General features: G+C 43.6%; 1 protein-coding gene and 1 long non-coding RNA gene across 5 annotated transcripts; one reads left to right on the top strand and one right to left on the bottom strand.

The window, feature by feature from the left end:
• The first annotated feature begins 352 nt into the window (after nt 1-352).
• Nucleotides 353-17,966, top strand: LOC109891947 (protein Hook homolog 2-like). 4 transcript variants are annotated; one of them, XM_031827713.1, is made up of 23 exons: nt 358-553; nt 1,385-1,467; nt 2,378-2,450; nt 2,607-2,657; nt 2,856-2,988; nt 3,321-3,388; nt 5,188-5,250; nt 5,448-5,528; nt 7,264-7,427; nt 7,530-7,670; nt 7,783-7,984; nt 8,107-8,217; nt 8,400-8,487; nt 8,654-8,720; nt 9,628-9,765; nt 10,439-10,526; nt 10,976-10,981; nt 11,127-11,161; nt 11,278-11,360; nt 11,480-11,583; nt 11,747-11,854; nt 11,942-12,017; nt 13,210-17,966. In XM_031827713.1, the coding sequence occupies exons 1-23, from the start codon at nt 509-511 to the stop codon at nt 13,461-13,463; spliced, it is 2,262 nt and encodes a 753-aa protein (XP_031683573.1). In that variant the 5' UTR covers nt 358-508; the 3' UTR covers nt 13,464-17,966. The 4 variants fall into 4 exon arrangements, with proteins under 4 accessions (XP_031683576.1, XP_031683573.1, XP_031683574.1 ...); XM_031827715.1 differs by having other exon boundaries at nt 359-553; nt 11,942-12,013; XM_031827716.1 differs by lacking the exon at nt 10,976-10,981 and having other exon boundaries at nt 353-553; nt 11,942-12,013.
• LOC116374472 (uncharacterized) lies at nt 1,169-5,757 on the bottom strand. The gene is made up of 2 exons (XR_004210426.1): nt 5,397-5,757; nt 1,169-3,036 (listed from the first exon to the last, which is right to left on the bottom strand). It is a non-coding gene; the product is annotated as an uncharacterized LOC116374472 (long non-coding RNA).
• Nucleotides 17,967-18,267: the final 301 nt, after the last annotated feature.

Below are 18,267 nucleotides of genomic sequence, written 5' to 3'. Positions count from 1 at the left end.
ATTTGGACACCTCAAATTTAAAGAGCTCCCAGTTCTTGCAATAAGATTTTTCTTCACAAGCCCTTTCCCAAAAGTGTGAGAGCAGATCTTTAACCTCAAATGTAACTATATCATTATTTAATAATGAGCTATTTAGCTTCCAGTAGGATGCTCTACCAAGGTTAGTATCAGGGGTAAATATTTTGATATCAATGTAAATAGCCTTATGATCTGTGGGGGAGTAGTACAAATATTTGTAGTAACACACTCACTATCAATACATTTGGATATAAGTTTAGAAACTCTGTGACAATAACACGTAAACACGGTCATCTGTTGCCATGACAATGTTCTTAATACGGAGTCTCACTCGGATGGTTTATGGAGCTAAAACGCGAAAGTCAAGCTAGCTAACAGGAGGCCATGGTTTGCTGACGTGATAGTGCAAGCTAAAAATAAACTTGAAGCTGAAAGTCTCCCAATCGATTGCTAGTGTGCTAACTGCAGAGTGTCGGTCAGACAAACCAAAATGAGTCTGGATAAAGCAAAGCTATGCGATTCGTTACTAAATTGGGTAAGTTTTACAAAGTTAGGGAACTGGGATGTATTGCTAGCCGGTCGTCATCCAAAAGGACCTCTCGCTTGCAGTTAGCGAAATTAAATTAGGTGTTTTTACAATTAAATGTAGCTAGGCATTTTATAGTTAGTAGTGCCTTGAACCAGCTCAAATAAAAAATAACATAATTAACTAGCTGTCACTGTCAAATAAAGCTAACTAAATTGTTTTGATGGTCTACTGTAAACATCAGAAATGGTCGTCTTGGACAAGCTCCAAAGTTTCCAGCCAGCAACTGAGCTAGCCACTATCTTATACAATCAGTACGAAGGTCTAGCCAAGCCCCAGCAAGCCAGTCACACTCCTAGCTAGCCTCTAAGTTTCTCAACTCCACGATAAGTACCATTAAGATGGTACATAGTTGAAAAACTCAGCCATATGAACCCTCCAAATATAGGTTGTTTAGGCTATATTAAAACTAGCTAGAAATGTGGAATGATCTCTTACAAACAAATTGCCAGCTAAGTAGCTAGCTGAGGTCTATCATTTAGTGGTTAGCAAACACTTTAGCTGTACAGCACATTAGTAGAATGGCTTTCCAGCACTTCTAGACCGCACAATCAATCAAATGTATTTTATAAAGCCCTCTTTTATCAACAGTTGTCAAAAAGTACTTAATAGATACCCATCCTAAAACCCCAAATAGCAAGCAATTTGCCCAACGTGTTGGCAAGTAGCATTTGCATTGTTCCTCTTCTCGATCAGTTGATTTCTAATTGATTGACGTGAAGTATAATAAATGACACACTAACACATTTTCTGTTCATTCATCATGTCCAACCCTTCCAGCTACAAACATTTCAGGTGCCATCATGCACCAGCAAGGAGGACCTGATGAGCGGAGTGGCTATTGCACACGTTCTACACAGGATGTAAGGGCACAACATTTTTTTGTGTGTTTTGAGGTTGGTGATAATGGTGGTGGTGGGTTAACACAAGAGTAGACAACAGCTAAGCGTAGGATGTATGCAGTGTTCACATGTTAGTCGGAACTAGGAAACTCAGAAATGTCCGACTTGCTGATTCGATGAACGCGGCACATGTATAACTGCAATCAGTTAGCGAGTTGTACATTTCCGAATTTCCTAGTTCTGACTAGCATGTGAACGCAGAAAAAGGTCCTTACTTGCAGAACCCATTACCCTGTCACAGTAGCAAATGGCAATAGTAAGAGATTTGTGGAGTACATTCAATCCCAGTCATTCTCAATTCACAGACCGATTTGCTTATCAGTTGCACACTGACATTTTGTTCTGGGCCTTGAACTACTTTGAGTAGAACCTGATTAGAGCAAATTCAATCATCTATTCAAAAGCCTTTTTGTAAAGTTAGAGGATGGGCTGTTAGTCTGTTTTATTTCTATTCCTACGCTTGATAGGGAATAGGTCCATATTTCTCAAGGCCTGGGTCTTGCAGATTGTGCCCAGGTGGGATTTTGTGCAAGGGCCTGTCCATTTAAGGGTACTGTCTGTCCAAGCCAAATTACCTTCATACCTCAACTGCTGTAGTATTTGTGTGCCTTTCTGTTCACACACACACACACACACATAGAAATGTATCGAACTGGAAACAAGCAGTGCTTTTATCTGAAGGTTCGTTGAATTGGGTCATGGCAATTCTGGCCTCAAGCAAGTTTCCCATGATTGCTTGCTTGTTGTGACATTCATTGAGTGTCACATTAGGGAGTTTGCGTTTTCCAGTTTAGAAATACTCTGCCCTGTGGATCCTGTGTATTGTATGTCCCTAGAATATGTATTGTTAAGTGTTTCATCTCGTTAACAGAGACCCCTCCTGGTTTAATGAGGCATGGCTGGGCAGGATCAAGGAGGAGAGTGAGGCCAACTGGCGCCTCAAGGTGCAGTATGAGATAGAAGGATATAACACAGTGCCTCTAGGTTGTCACCTAGGCAACCTAGAGTGACCACTGGCCTTACTGTTTAAAGATGGTGTATTTTCACCAAGGCAAAGATGCCTGTGTTCTCCAGCTCAGATTTATTTCATTTTCCTCCAGGTCAGCAACCTGAAGAAGATTCTTCAGAGCATGCTTGAGTATTACCATGATGTGAGTAAAGGCTTTTCCTCATTAAAGATCGGAAGGAAGGGATGGATGGTATATGCACGTTTCCTGCATTTCTTTTAAGAGCTCATTCTCCTCCAGTTGTTCCTCAGTGTTTGCATCTGTCTTAGTCCATTTGAAATATCATTGCTCAATGCATATATTTTTTCACAATCCCCATTGTCTCCATCCTTCTATGAACAGGTGCTTGGCCACCAGGTAGCAGACTTGCACCTGCCAGACATTAATCTGATTGGGGAGTTTGGAGATGTGACTGAACTTGGCAAGCTGGTGCAGTTGGTGCTTGGCTGTGCTGTCAGCTGTGAGAAAAAGCAAGGTGAGCTAGCTGGGATAGAGGAGGCTCTGCTGGGTAACAGGAAGTCACCTATGGAGAAAATGCAGAATTAAATCAATGACCTGATTATCACGAGTTGATAAACTGAGCATTCATTGGTTCGTTCCTACAAAGCCCCAACCATGTACTGTATACAGATTATGATAAAACAGAGTTTTAAAAGACAATGTGACCCTCAAATGAACAAGCTAGTGGGTTTGATGTGAATGCAGGAGAAACTGTTGCACTGTGTGTAAAGCAGTGTGTTTGAGTGTCTGACTGTCAGATGTGAATGTGATATTCAGTGGACTCCTCCTCCGTGTTTTTTCTCATAGAGCAAATACAGCAGATAATGACCCTGGAGGAGTCGGTCCAGCATGTTGTCATGACAGCCATACAGGAGGTGAGTGATCAGTCTTTTTGATATTATCCTCTTTGTAGATCTGTCTGTCCTTTTGTGAGATTACACCTACAGTCGTGGCTAAAAGTTTTGAGAATGACACAAATATGAATTTCCCCAAAGTTTGCTGCTTCAGTGGCTTTAGATATTTTTGTCAGATGTTACTATGGAATACTGAAGTATAACTACAAGCATTTCATAAGTGTCAAAGGCTTTTATTGACAATTACATGAAGTTGATTCAAAGAGTCAATATTTGCAGTGTTGACCCTTCTTTTTCAAGACCTCTGCAATCCGCCCTGGCATGCTGTCAATTCACTTCTGGGCCACATCCTGACTGATGGCAGCCTATTCTTGCATAATCAATGTTTGGAGTTTGTCAGAATTTGTGGGTTTTTGTTTGTCCACCCGCCTCTTGATTGACCACAAGTTCTCAATGGGATTAAGGTCTGGGGAGTTTCCTGGCCATGGACACAAAATATCGATATTTTGTTCCCCGAGCCACTTAGTTATCACTTTTGCCTTATGGCAAGGTGCTCCATCATGCTGGAAAAGGCATTGTTCGTCACCGAACTGTTCCCGGATGGTTGGGAGAAGTTGCTCTTAGAGGATGTGTTGGTACCATTCTTTATTCATACCTCTGTTCATAGGCAAAATTGTGAGTGAGCCCACTCCCTTGGCTGAGAAGCAACCCCACACATGAATGGTCTCAGGATGCTTTAATGTTGGCATGACACAGGACTGATGGTAGCGCTCACCTTGTCTTCTCCGGACAAGCTTTTTTTCCAGATGTCCCAAACAATCGGAAAGGGTATTTATCAGAGAAAATGACATTTCCTCAGCTGTCCAATCCCTGTACCTTTTGCAGAATATCAGTCTGTCCCTGTTGTTTCTCCTGGAGAGAAGTGGCTTCTTTGCTGCCCTTCTTGACACCAGGCCATCCTCCAAAAGTCTTTGCCTCACTGTGCGTGCAGATTAACTCACACCTGCCTGCTGCCATTCCTGAGCAAGCTCTGTACTGGTGGTGCCCCGATCCCGCAGCTGAATCAACTTTAGGAGACGGTCCTGGCACTTGCTGGACTTTCTTGGGCACCCTGAAGCCTTCTTCACAACATTTGAACCGCTCTCCTTGAAGTTCTTGATGATCCGATAAATGCTTGTACCTAAATCAATCTTACTGGCAGCAATATCCTTGCCTGTAAAGCCATTTTTGTGCAAAGCAATGAGGACGGCACATGTTTCCTTGCAGGTAACCATGGTTGACAGAGGAAGAACAATGATTCCAAGCACCACCCTCCTTTTGAAGCTTCAAGTCTGTTATTCAAACTCAATCAGCATAACAGAGTAATCTCCAGCCTTGTCCTCGTCAGCACTCACACCTGTGTTAACGAGGGAATCACTGACATGATGTCAGCTGGTCCTTTTGTGGCAGGGCTGAAATGCAGTGGAAATGTTTTTTGGGGATTCAGTTCATTTGCATGGCAAAGAGGGACTTTGCAATTAATTGCAATTCATCTGATCACTCTTCGTAACATTCTGGAGTATATGCAAATTGCCATCATACAAACTGAGACAGCAGACTTTGAAAATTAATATTTGTGTCATTCTCAACATTTTTGGCTACAACTGTTCAAGCACAATTCTTTGCTCCCTGAAACCTTTCTGTATTTAACAGCAATATACATTAAAACAGGCAATAGCTCACTTATTGTCCTGCTTACCTCTATATTGACAATGGGTTTCACCGTGTGATCTGTCTTTCTGGAGTTTGAACCAGCAATTTAATGTTTTGTTGTGGTGTAGCTCATAGCTAAAGAGCCAACTGTTCCAGGAAGTCCTGAGACCTACGGGGACTTTGACTACCAGGTGGGACCCGCTCTCTTCTTACTCTGCTTCTCTGAATACATTAAACTTTCACTCCCCTGCAAGTTGGTTTTATCGCTATTCCTCAATTGCCGTCTCATTTACTTGTCTTTCGTGGTATCTCTCGCTCTCTCTCTCTCGTTCTTTACCTCCCACTGTGTTGTCTATAACCTCCCTTGTGCCTCTCTCCGTGTCTGCAGTCCAGGAAGTATTATTTTCTCAGTGAGGAGGTGGAGGCGAAGGAGGATCTGGGCCAGCGCTGTCGGGACCTGGAGCACCAGGTGGGCAGAGAGGACTGTTTGTTAGTTAGCATGTTGAGTGTGTATCTGCAGCTCTTTGCCATGAGTGAAGTGACCCTATTTATTCGCTTAGCTGAGGATTGTTGTCCAGTCTGACTGATTCCCCCTGATGGTTTGTTGTGTAAACGGTGCATAGAGAGTGATGGGACTTTTTGTTTTCTGTATCTGTCCCATTATGGCTTCTGTGAGTGCACAGGCAGCACCATTGAAGCCATCTCTATTTTGAACAGTGGAGGCTGGTGGGAGGAGCTATATGATGATGGGCTCATTGTAATGGCTGTTATGTAATTAAAGGAACGGAGTCAAACGTGGTTACCATATTATTGATGCCATTCCATTCCAGCCATTACAATGAGCCTGTCCTCCTATAGCTCCTCCCACCAGCCTCCGCTGATTTTGAAGTAGTCCATTTTCTTCGACTACTTCTGAGTTGGTAAACAAACTGAAAGGGTGCATACTGCCACCTGGAGTGTGTTGTTTGAACAGGTATAAAGCCATGAGGCAGCATTAACAAACATAACCTGCAGTTATGGAATTGTTGCTCACAAATAATTAATTGGCTGATCCTTCCTGATGTCCTGGATGGAATTATGTGATCCTTTCTTAACCAATAGGAAGCCACACCCAGTTGACTACTTCAGAATGGTGAAAGTTCTCAATGGCGCTACACATGCTAAAATGGGCTTTTGGGTACTAGAATCCTCTTAGTCTCTATGAAACAGTGCTAACTGTGCTGTTAATGCTGCCTCTGATTAGGCAATGTCATTGGGTACAAAGACTTAGGTCATTGATCCCCAATAATGACATTGTATAGTATTTAGGATTAGAAGGCAATTGCCACTTATGTATTCAGCATATTTCTTAATATGTTAACATTAAACACATTAAGAAATTCTCAGTAGTTTATGTAGTTCTTTACTTTCTCCATGGTATGATGCTAAAGCAAGCCATTTGTCCTTAAAGTTCAGTGTAGAGTTTTGCTGTGCTCAAACTGGAAAGATGTCCAACAGGTAAGTAATAGACGCCCCCTTTTTATATTGGCATGCCTGCTTGCCTAACCCACAAACATATTCAGGGTGGACGTACCCTAAACCACCAACCAACATTCTTGTCCATGATAACCCCAAGGATAGTTCATCTTTCATCAAGCCTCACTAGCTTGAATCCTTAATTAACATCCCTTTCTGAGCCCACTCTCCAAACTCCCCACTTTGTAACTGTTAGTCTGACTGACTCAGACATCTGGTTTTCTATTTCCCTCCTTGAGGGGTAATGCTAACAACTGCTCCATTGAGAAAGTGGCCCACCCGACTGAGAACATAGCAGACCAGCTGACTAACTGCGTTGATGTTTGTGCATGTGAAGTTACCACCAACCCTCATGGAAAAACATTGCATGTTTTGCAAGTGTTTGCAAGTGCAATACAGTGTCTATTGCTGGATATGTGAGTGTGGCTCTTTTTTTCTTCAGCATTTGTGGAGTGTCTTTTTTCTGTTCCGCATTTTCATGAGTAAATATGTGGGTTTTTTGGCGGTGTTCTGCATTTTGAAGTGTGTCCTTTTTCTGTGCTCAGCACTTTCTATGACTCAATGTGTGACTGTTTGTTCATTTGTCTCTAGGTCTCCTCCCTCTCTAGCCTTTGTAACATGCAACTTTGTCTGGTTCTCTCTCTGCCTCTCCACCCCTGACTATGTCTGTGTGTGTGTTTGGTCCTCAGTTGGCAGCTGTCCTGGAGGAGAAGTCGTCCCTGCAGGTGGAGACACAGTCCCTGAGGGAGAAGCTCAGCCTCAGTGACCCACAGGATGCTTCTACCACCATCACTGGCAAGAAGCTGCTGCTGCTGCAGAGCCAGATGGAGCAGCTACAGGAGGAGAATTACAGGTCACAGTCATATCCTCAACACAAACTTCCAAACTAAATGCATTCTACTCTTTTGATACAATTAATTTAGCATTTTCTGTTTGCCCCCTGTTTGTGACACAGACTAGAGAACAGCCAAGATGACATGCGTGTGCGAGGGGAGATTCTGGAGCGTGATGTTTTGGACCTCACTCACCGTAACGATGAACTGACCAGCCTTGCCCAGGAGGCCCAGTCTCTCAAAGATGAGATGGACATCCTCCGGTGAGCCCAGGGGGAGAGCAGCCTCTCAGCAGTCTGTGGCCTCCTATCCTTCTCTCCTTTCCTGTCCCATCCTCAAAATGGCTTCCCCATCTCACCCTCTCCCCTCCTACAGGCATTCGTCTGACCGGGTGAGCCGGCTGGAGGCGCTGGTAGAGACGTACAAGCGCAAGCTGGAGGACCTGGGGGACCTGCGCAGACAGGTGCGTCTGCTGGAGGAGCGCAACACTGTCTACATGCAGCGCACATGTGAGCTGGAGGAGGAGCTACGCAGGGCCAACTCAGTCCGCACCCAGCTGGACACCTACAAGAGACAGGTGGGCAGAGAGGGCTAGAGAATGGGGGAGGGTTAACAAAGGTGTGGAGATGGATGTGTGTATGACACATGATGGTATGCACTCTCTTCAGACCCTGAATGTGTTTGCCTCCCTGCTGTCAGGTCCATGAGCTTCACACCAAGCATTCGTCAGAGGCACTGAAGGCTGAGAAGTGGCAGTTTGAGTACAAGAACCTTCAGGACAAGTATGACGCCCTGCTTAAGGAGAAAGAGGTGAGAGAGGATGGCCGGGGACGACTCCTTTCCAGACTAAGATGTATTACTTAAAAGGGCATGATGTCAAAGTGGATGTGGATTTAAAATCTCTGAAATTCTGAGGCAGTCACTTTGAACACTTCTAGTAGGATCAGATTGAGTGCAGTCTAACCCCTACGTTATCCCAATGTGTTTTCCAGCGTTTGATCTCAGAGCGAGACACACTACGGGAAACCAATGATGAGCTCAGGTGTGCACAGGTCCAACAGAAGGGCCTCAATCAACCAGGTGAGTCCAATGGACACAGCTAACATCCTGAACCTTCAGCCTTTGTTTTTCTAAATGACGGTAGAGGGGGGTTGTTTGACCTTTTGTGGCAGTTGATAAGACTACTGTCAAAACAAATGTGATATATTTTCCCCTGACATCTTGGCTCTCTCTCTCTCCCCTTCAGGTGGATTATGTGAGGACTCTGGCACAGTGGGAAACCTGGCCTCTGAGATGATGCCCACAGAGTTCAAGTATGTGAGACTGAGTGAAAGCTTCATCTGTTAGATAACACCTATCTGACCTATCAATAGACATACAGTGGTGTCAGAATTAAATTGCTCATTTTCAACTGCAGGCTTGGGTGGTACCGGGGTGTTTAGATTTTTTTTATTTTTAAACTACAATTCAGTTGAGCCAGTCACATGGTATATTTGTTTATTAAGAGCATGTGGAGCAAACTGAAGTTTCGTGACGTCCACTGTCGAGCAGTACAAGAGCTGATCAAGTTAGACTTGAAATTCACTCCTAATGTTTGCCAGGTAAATATATCTATACGTTAACGATCTTAATGCCAAATACATTTTCTCCAGCTATGCATTTGGTTTGCTAGCTAACCTGCTAGCTATAGGTGGCTAGCTTGCAAGATCAAGCTTCTTGGTTACAGCAGAGACAATCAATCCCCTCCTATATTAAGTGTGAGTAGCCTTTTGAGATAGAACCCAGCTCATAAAGTTATAGAACTGTCTTTGCTTTTAGTTTATGTTCGCTTACGCTTGTTAGCATTTAGCTAACGTCCGCTATGGGAATTCGCTAGTAGTCCCACCTGGTAGCATTTGAACAGAAATTATGCCCTTTGTGTGCACAGACGTTAATGCCGTAAAACCGGTATGCTTCAGGAACGATATGGAAATCTGGATCCGCCCAAACCTAGTGTTCAGCTGTGATAAATGGCAAAGGTCTTATTCCTCAGCCACACTATTTTTAGAACCAGAATGTGCCATTGGCTCCATGAATAGAATGGCTCTGTCAGATGGCACTGCTGTTAAATTGGCTGAAGTGGAGTTGAATACTTCTGTTGGTGTGTAGTGTACAGACCTTTGCCTCTCTGCCCCACTTCCCTGCCTTATCTCTTTGATCTCATCCCTTCTGCTTCCACAGGGAGACGGTGGTGCGTCTGCAGAGTGAGAACAAGATGCTGTGTGTCCAGGAGGAGAGCTACAGACAGAGACTGGTGGTGGTACAGGGACAGCTGGAGGAGTCTCAACGCAGCCAGAACACCCTGGAGACACAAAACAGGTGTGTGTGTGTATGTAGGCATGCGTAAAATAAAAGATACGTTCTATACGAATACCACTGCATCTCATCCACAAAAGTAAAATAAAGCGTTTTTAGTTATGCACATTGTGATTTGATTGTATGTATCAAGGTCAGTCCGTGACGATATTAGTCACAGTATATATTGCCAGAGTTTCTGTTTTGAGTTTCACATTTGGCTAAACGGAGGAGCGATCTAGCTAAATGTCAGCTCACTCTGGTCTGTGTGTTGAGTTGTTGTGTGGGCCGGAGCAGAGGATGGACAGCAATGAGCCAGATTGTCCCCCGGCTGTCCGTACAGCGCGTGTGTGTGTGTGGGTGGGCGGTTTTTCTGAGTGGATCGTGTGTGTGACGATAGATCCAGAGTGTGGGAGGCAGGCAGCCGTCTTCAGCAGCAGGATGAGAGCATCCCGAGCTGTGGAGTATGGCTGAAGTAGCTCCGTCTTCCCCTAATTAACCACAACACACAGAGGGGAGTGGGTGGGCGGGACACCTCTAGAGTGGACTAATGCAGCGGCTGATGTGACATTGTATGCATCGCCAGCCTCTCCCACTCACTCATCAAAACCAGCTTAATCGAATTTCCTCATTTTCTCTTCCTTTCCCCTTCTCTCCCTCCTGCTTTTCTTATTTGTTCTGTCTCTCCTCCTTCCAGGTTGAACCAGCAGCAGATCTCTGAGCTGCGGTTCCAGGTGGAGGATCTCCAGAAGGCTCTACAGCAGCAGGGCAGCAAGGCTGAGGATGTGAGTGGAGAGACAGACCCTCCTCATTTACCCCTCTCCTCCTCCTCTAAACATCCTGTTACTCCTGTTACCTTGTCCATACCAATCACTGAGTGGACCCAGTCTTCTCCAATCAAAGACGACAGTATACTGAAAATGTATAGGAATCAGGAATGAAAGGACCAATCTCTCTTAATCGGTTGACCATCTTAGTTCAAATATGTTTTTTTTGTTTTTAATAATTTATTTTGTAGTCATTATAATTGGAAAAAGAGATCTAGACCTCAATATAGTCCTTGAGGACTGTTGTAGACTGTATCCTTCTCTCCCCTCTGTTGACTGCCTGCCTGTGACTGCTCTCTGAGATTTTGTGTGGGAACTTTAACCCTTGTTTGCTGTGTTGATTCACCATTAACGCCTACCCTTCTGTCTCTCCGCCTGCCCCCACCGACCGACATTCGGCCAATCAGGCCATCGTAAGTACAGCCCATCCCTGCCTGGGCTCTGATTTGACTTTGACTACTTCAGTTGTGTATTATGCTTATTATTTGTGTCTCTGTCTGACAGAAGTCTGTTTCTCTGTAGTTTGAGTGTTGACTGACTTTCTTCCTCCCTGTTCAGTCCTCCCTGCTGAAGAAGAAGCTTGAGGAGCACCTGTGAGTACTATTATCACTGATGCTTGCACACTGCACCTGTGAAGGGAGTATTATTACCACTCTGTAGATTCTTGCACGTCCGGCTCCTCCATGCTTTTCCTCTGTCCTCGTCCCAGGGAGAAGCTCCATGAGGCCCACTCAGACCTGCAGAAGAAGAGAGAGGTCATTGATGACCTGGAGCCAAAAGCGGACGGCAACAGTAAGTAGTCTCTTATTTCCTGCCCTTGGGAGCAGTGCTATCAAATAGTATCAATCTAAGAGCACTTTCAAGCTGTGAAAATGCCGTTAATATTTCCTCTTCAACCTCCCTCCTGTCAGTGGCAAAGAAGATCGATGAGCTGCAGGAGATCCTGAAGAAGAAGGATGAGGATATGAAGCTGATGGAGCAACGCTACAAGCGCTATGTGGAGAAGGCCAGGACGGTCAGTCAACACTGCCTGACACTAAACTCATCAGTACAGCACCACGGTGCTTGGCCGCTGTCTTAAATCTGAGTTGCAGATATCGTCAAAGATTGTCATGCACATTGTGACATAGTTGAGAATTTCCGCACCAAGTATATGTGTGTTTGTGTTCATTGTGAAGGTGATCAAGACTCTGGACCCCAAGCAGCCGCCTCTGACTGTGTCTCCTGATGTTCAGGCCCTCAAGAACCAGTTGACTGAGAGAGACCGGAAGATCCAGCACCTGGAGGTAAGAGCCACTCTACATTGACTGACGAGATGCAGATGAGTAGTGCATTTCTGACCCTCCATATGCATGAACAACTCCTGTGTGCAGCATGACTGTGAGAAGAGCAGGTCCAGACATGACCAGGAGGAGAAACTCATCATCAGTGCCTGGTACAACATGGTGAGTAAGTAAACCTCTCCGTATCTGCCTAATCTACATAGTATTAGCCTTTTACGGCTGCTGTCCCTGTACAGGGACCAAATCAGCGGAAATTTCAGAGCGCCAACTAATAGTACTCGATACAACTCAAACTTTCATTAAAACACATATGCAGGGTACTCAATTAAAGCTACACTCGTTGTGAATCTAGCCAAAATGTCAGATTTGTAAAATGCTTTTCGGCGAAAGCATGAGAAGCTATTATCTGATAGCATGCAACCCCCGAAATACCCAAAGGGGGCGTAAAACAGAAATAATTAGCGTAGCCGGCGCTACACAAAACGCAGAAATAAAATATAAAACATTCATTACCTTTGACGAGCTTCTTTGTTGGCACTCCTATATGTCCCATAAACATCACAATTGGGTCTTTTTTTCGATTAAATCCGTCCATGTATACCCAAAATGTCCATTTATGAAACCCGTCTGATCCAGGAAAAAGCACCTTTCCAAAACGCAACGGCGTTTTTTAAAATAAAAAAAGTTGCCTATAAACTTTGACAAAACACTTCAAACTACCTTTGTAAACCAACTTTAGGTATTAATAAACGTTAATAATCGATCAAATTGATCACGGGGCGATCTGTATTCGATAGCAGCAAGTCTTGAAATCATCATCCATATTCTCCCTTTCATAACTTCCTTCGGTGGACCCCAAGACCGGAAGTGCCTATTCCTCATCCCACCAAGGATAAACTACAACTGAATTGCCAGTACTGGCGACATCGTGTGGAAGCTGTAGGCATTGTAAACGGGGCTCTATCTATTTTCCCTTGCCATAGACAATACAGAGACTGGCGGATGGATATTTTTTTTGTGTTTTTGGTGAACAGTTTTCCTTGCGATTTTGCCTCCTAAACACGTTCTGTTATAGCCACAGACATGATTTAACCAGTTTTAGAGACTTCAGAGTGTTTTCTATCCACACATACTAATCATATGCATTTACTATATTCCTTGCATGAGTAGCAGGACGTTGAAATTTTGCGCAATTTTTAACAAAAAGCTGCGAAAATTCGCAGCCTCCCTAACAGGTTTTAAAGCAGTTGGCATGATAGGTGCTACAATGCTGTGCAATGACTTGTATAATGGTCTTGGTTTTTATGTTAGTAAGACATTTACCTGTTATGGCTTGCTTTCTCTCTCTCCCTCCCCAGGGTATGGCCCTGCATCAGAAGGTGGTGGGAGAGAGGTCGGGTCCATCCAACCAGGCCCAGTCCTTCTTGGCCCAGCAGAGGCAGTCCACCCACGCCAGGAGAGGCCTCGCAGCCCGCCACCAGCCCAGATAAGACATATCAACTCTGGGGGAGGATGTGAAAATGAGGCAAAACATTGTCTATATCTTAGTGTTCACTTCTTCCGTACTCCCACTCTCACTGCTCTGATGCCTTCTCCTCTTGGTGTTTTGTGAAGATTGCTGCTGCCTCCTGCTGGGCATCTCTATTACATGATTTTCTGGAGTGTCTGTGATGCAGAGCTACTTAATGCACCTTCAAGTGCTTTCAAAGCTGCCAGAACTTTTGAACAAAGATGAGTCTTGGGTCTAAATGAGAGCTGGAATGAAGGAAAATGAAGTGGCTAGAAAGAAGCTGAGTGACTAATCCTTTGTCATGGAATTATTAGACAATGTTTGTCATTCCGTCCCTTCATTTCTTTCAAGCCCTCTTTTTAGCTATAATGTATTTGATGTTTTCTTAAGGTTTAGATTAGGACATTATGAGAATCAATGCTTTGGAAGGCCACAATGATGACCGAGATGGAAAGGGATGATTTCTGCTGTCAATAGGGCAGGGATCTTTACCTTCCCCCTACTACTACTATATATTTTCACGCTTATTGTCCAGCCCACTGCCAGGCTAAATAGATATTATCCTCTTACTCTGACATGGAAACACTAATAAGAGAGACCTATGGGTTGAGATCATGGTGAATTTGTGTGATTTGTATTAATTTGTGCCCAAGTCATTTGGAGATTCTGGCTAGTGCTGTGTCTCTGACACTTTTAAATGTACTTGGGGAGAGAGACTGGTGAAGCGCTAGAACAGGGGTGTCATCCGGATCCAGATATTTTTTTGGGGGGGGGTGTACTCGATATACTTTTTCAATGATTAAAACCAAGTTTGAAACTGTAGAAATGATAATGGACCTACATTCATACAGTTTATTGACTGTCCAGCTCACAAATAATCATCAAAATGACAGTCAGGGAGCATCACTTTTTGCCAATTTTGATGTCGAGGAAATGTTGTTGAAGACTGAATGTGGCCCCCGGGACAAAATGGGTTTGGCGCCCCTGATCTAGAAAAGCTCAATAATACGTCTTCGATATGAGAGGAACACATTTTCTCTGCACACACAGTCATGACCTCTTTATTTCTCTGTGTTTACTCTTTCAAGCTGTATCATCTACTTGATTTTTCTTCATTTGTTATGAGTTGTTTTATTGTTTGAAGAGCAGGAAGATTAGCTTTCTATACTTTTTTTTTCTTTCTAAATGAACCTCCGCATTTTGTAGTTGTGTTAGTCTGTATAATAATGTACAGAAAAGCACTCCCTCCCTTTTGATTATGCTTAATTTCCTCTGTTAACCTATCTACTTTTAAAGACTTTTGTATCAAATTCCTGTGTGGTGTTCACAATTAATGGTAGAAGTTCAGAAAGACTAGAAGATATGTGTCCTCTTCTGTCAGGACCGTTTGACTGGTAGTATTCACACAGACTATTGAACAAGGTTTTGTTTAAAGCTGTAATATGGGAATTTATTATTTGAATGATGGACTAGATTTGGTTCTTTTTAACTTTAATTTATCCCCTCTAAAGAGTTACAGGGTGTTTTAAGAATTATAATTGGTTGCACACATCACTTTAGACTGATGTGAATGTAGGAAACGCTGGTGCTTGTGAATGTGGGGTTATTGATTCACATTTAATTGAAATGTGGGGAAATCTGGCCACACTGGAGGTTGTTACTGTGTAATCCTGAAGGGAAATAAGGTTTCAAGGTAGCAATGGTATGTAGCTTTTCTCTCGTTCTCAGCAGAAACACTCAACTATAGATGCTTCTGTTCGCTGACACTGGAACTTACCTAGCTAATGAACAGACAATGTGTACTCTTTTAATGGCAGAATTATTTACAACTGAATTTATGTACATTTTTACCTATCCTTTTCTCAAGATGAACCTGTGAAGGACAACACTATTGTTGAACACTACATCTATCTGATTACTTTGACAGTATCCACTTAAACATGGAACTTATTTTTGGTACCCAAACTGCTCTCTATGACTTGTACCTAACCCTCTTAAGTGTGTAACTATCTGTGCAATGTTATTTACCAGGCTATGAAACCACAACTGTGTGTACATTTAACTTCACTTAGTGTTTTACTCTTTAAGTAGATTTGGTGTTTATTTGGTATTAAATCAGGAAGTCTGACATTTAATTTCAAAGTAGTAAATCAACATTCCAACTGAACTGTTATGTTCTAGTACTGAGATGGGGCCTGCGCAATTCAACCTGTCCTTGTCGTGACTGGAAATCTGTCAATGTACTGTCCAATTGCAGTATAACTTGACACTGTCCATTTGCAATATATTACAATTGGCATTTACCATCACAAATTGGACATGCAGTTAAAGGGCTTAAACTCTACTGAACAAATATAAACGCCACATGCAAAGTGTTGGTTTCATCAGCTGAAATAAAAGATCCCATATATGTTCAATACGTACATCTCTCAAATGTTGTGCACAAATTTGTTTACATTCCTGTTAGTAAACATTTCTTCTTTGCCAAGACAATCCATCCACCTGACAGGGGTGGCATATCAAGAAGCTGATTAAAGTGCATGATCATTACAAAGGTGCACCTTGTCCTGGGGACAAGAAAAGGCCACTAAAATGTACAGTTTTGTGACAACACAATGCCATATATGTCTCAAGTTTTGAGGGAGCGTGCAATTGGCATGCTTACTGCAGGAATGTCCTACAGAGCTTTTACCAGAGAATTGAATGTACATTTTTCTTCCAATGTTGTTTTAGACAATTTGGCAGTATGTCCAACAGGCCTCATAACAGTAGACCATGTGTATGATGATGTGTGGGTGAGCAGTTTACTGATGACAACTTTGTGAACAGAGTGCCCTGTGGTGGGGTTATGGTAGGGGCAGGCATAAGCTACGGACAATGAACACAGTTGCATTTTATCAATGGCAATTTGAATGCACAGAGATACCGTGACGAGATCCTGAGACCATTGTTGTGCCATTCATCCGCCATCACCTCATGTTTCAGCATAATAATGCTCGGCCCCACGTTGCAAGGATCTGTAGACAATTCCTGGAAGCTGAACATGTCCCCGTTCTTCCATGGCCTGCATACTCACCAAACATGTCACCCATTGAGCATGTTTGGAAGCTCTGGATCGACAGGTACAACAGCGTGTTCCAGTTCCCGCCCAATATCCAGCAACTTCACACATGTCCATTAACAATATATAGTATGAGTCAAACACTGTTGCCTCTCCCTCACTCTTAGGTGGTCATTTCAGTCTGTCCATTTCGTGATGGTAAATCCCTATGGACACTGTCCAATTGCAGTATAACATGTTGAAACTGGCAATATACTGTATATTTCAAATGGACATATCGCAATGGGCATTTACCATCACTAATTGGACATGCTGTTACATTGCTGAAACGCCGACCCGTTGAACTCGGGACGGCCTAACAGTGCTAGAGATTCCTCTCCCTCGTTTGTTGGTGTTGATTTCAGCCTGTCATTTTCAGCCTGTCATTTTGATGATGGTAAATCACTGCTTAAATATATTGTAAATGGACAGTGTCTTTTAGACATGATATAAGGCCAGTACCAACATTTGCAGTATGAAATGTTGGCACTGGCAATATACACTACATGACCAAAACTGTGGACACCTGCTCATCAAACATCTCATTCCAAAATCATGGGCATTAATATGAACTTGGTCCCCCCTTTTGCTATACAGCCTCCACTCTTCTAGGAAGCCTTTTCACTAGATGTTGTAACATTGCTGCATGAACTGGCTTCCATTCAGCCACGAGCATTAGTGAGGTTGGGTACTGATGTTGGCCGATTAGGCCTGGCTCGCAGTCTGCATTCCAATTAATCCCAAAGGTGTTTGATGGGGTTGAGGTCAGATTGTGCAGGCCAGCCAGGTTCTTCCACACTGATCTCAACAAACCATTTCTGTATGGACCTCACTTTGTGCCCAGGGGCTTTGTCATGCTGAAACAGGAAAGGGCCTTCGACAAACTTGGACGCACAGGATCTTCTAGAATGTAATTTGTATGCTGTAGTATTAAGATGTCCCTTCACTGGAACCAAGGGGTCTAGCCCGAACCAGGAAAAACAGCCCCAGACCATTATTCACTATGAAGTGGGGCAGGTAGCGTTCTCCTGGTATCTGCAAAACCCAGATTCGGGCTGTCGGACTGCCAGATGGTGACGTTTGATTCATCACTCCAGAGAATGTGTTTTCACTGCTCCAGAGTCCAATGGCCCTAACCTTTACACCACTCCATCTGACGCTTGGCATTGTGCATGGTGATCTTAGACTTGTTGGAAAGGTGGCATCCTACGATGGTGCCATGTTGAAAGTCCCTGAGCACTTCCGTTAGGCCATTCTACTGCCAATGTTTGTCTATGGAGATTTCATGGCTATGTGCTCGGATTTATAAACCCGTCAGCAACGGGTGTGGCTTAAATAGCCGGAGCCACTAATTTGAAGGAGTGTCCACATACTTTTGTGTATAAACTCAGCAAAAAAAAGAAATCTCCTCTCTGTCAACTGCGTTTATTTCCAGCAAACTTAATGTGTAAATATTTGTATTAACATAAGTATCAACAACAGAAATAAACTGAACAAGTTACATAGACATGTGACGGACAGAAATTGAATGTGTCCCTGAACAAAGGGGGGGGGGGGGGGGTCAAAATCAAAAGTAACTGTCAGTATCTAGTGTGGCCACCAGCTGCATTAAGTACTGCAGTGCATCTCCTCCTCATGGACTGTACCAGATTTGCCAGTGCTTGCTGTGAGATGTTACTCCACTATTCCACCAAGGCACCTGCACATCTGCTCCCGGACATTTCTGGGGGGAATGGCCCTAGCCCTCACCCTTCGATCCAACAGGTCCCAGACGTACTCAATGGGATTGAGATCCGGGCTCTTCGC

The sequence above is a fragment of the Oncorhynchus kisutch genome, linkage group LG6 (assembly GCF_002021735.2).
Source record: "Oncorhynchus kisutch isolate 150728-3 linkage group LG6, Okis_V2, whole genome shotgun sequence".
Taxonomy (NCBI): Eukaryota; Metazoa; Chordata; class Actinopteri; order Salmoniformes; family Salmonidae; genus Oncorhynchus; species Oncorhynchus kisutch.
This window is presented reverse-complemented; position numbering and strand designations above follow the sequence as displayed.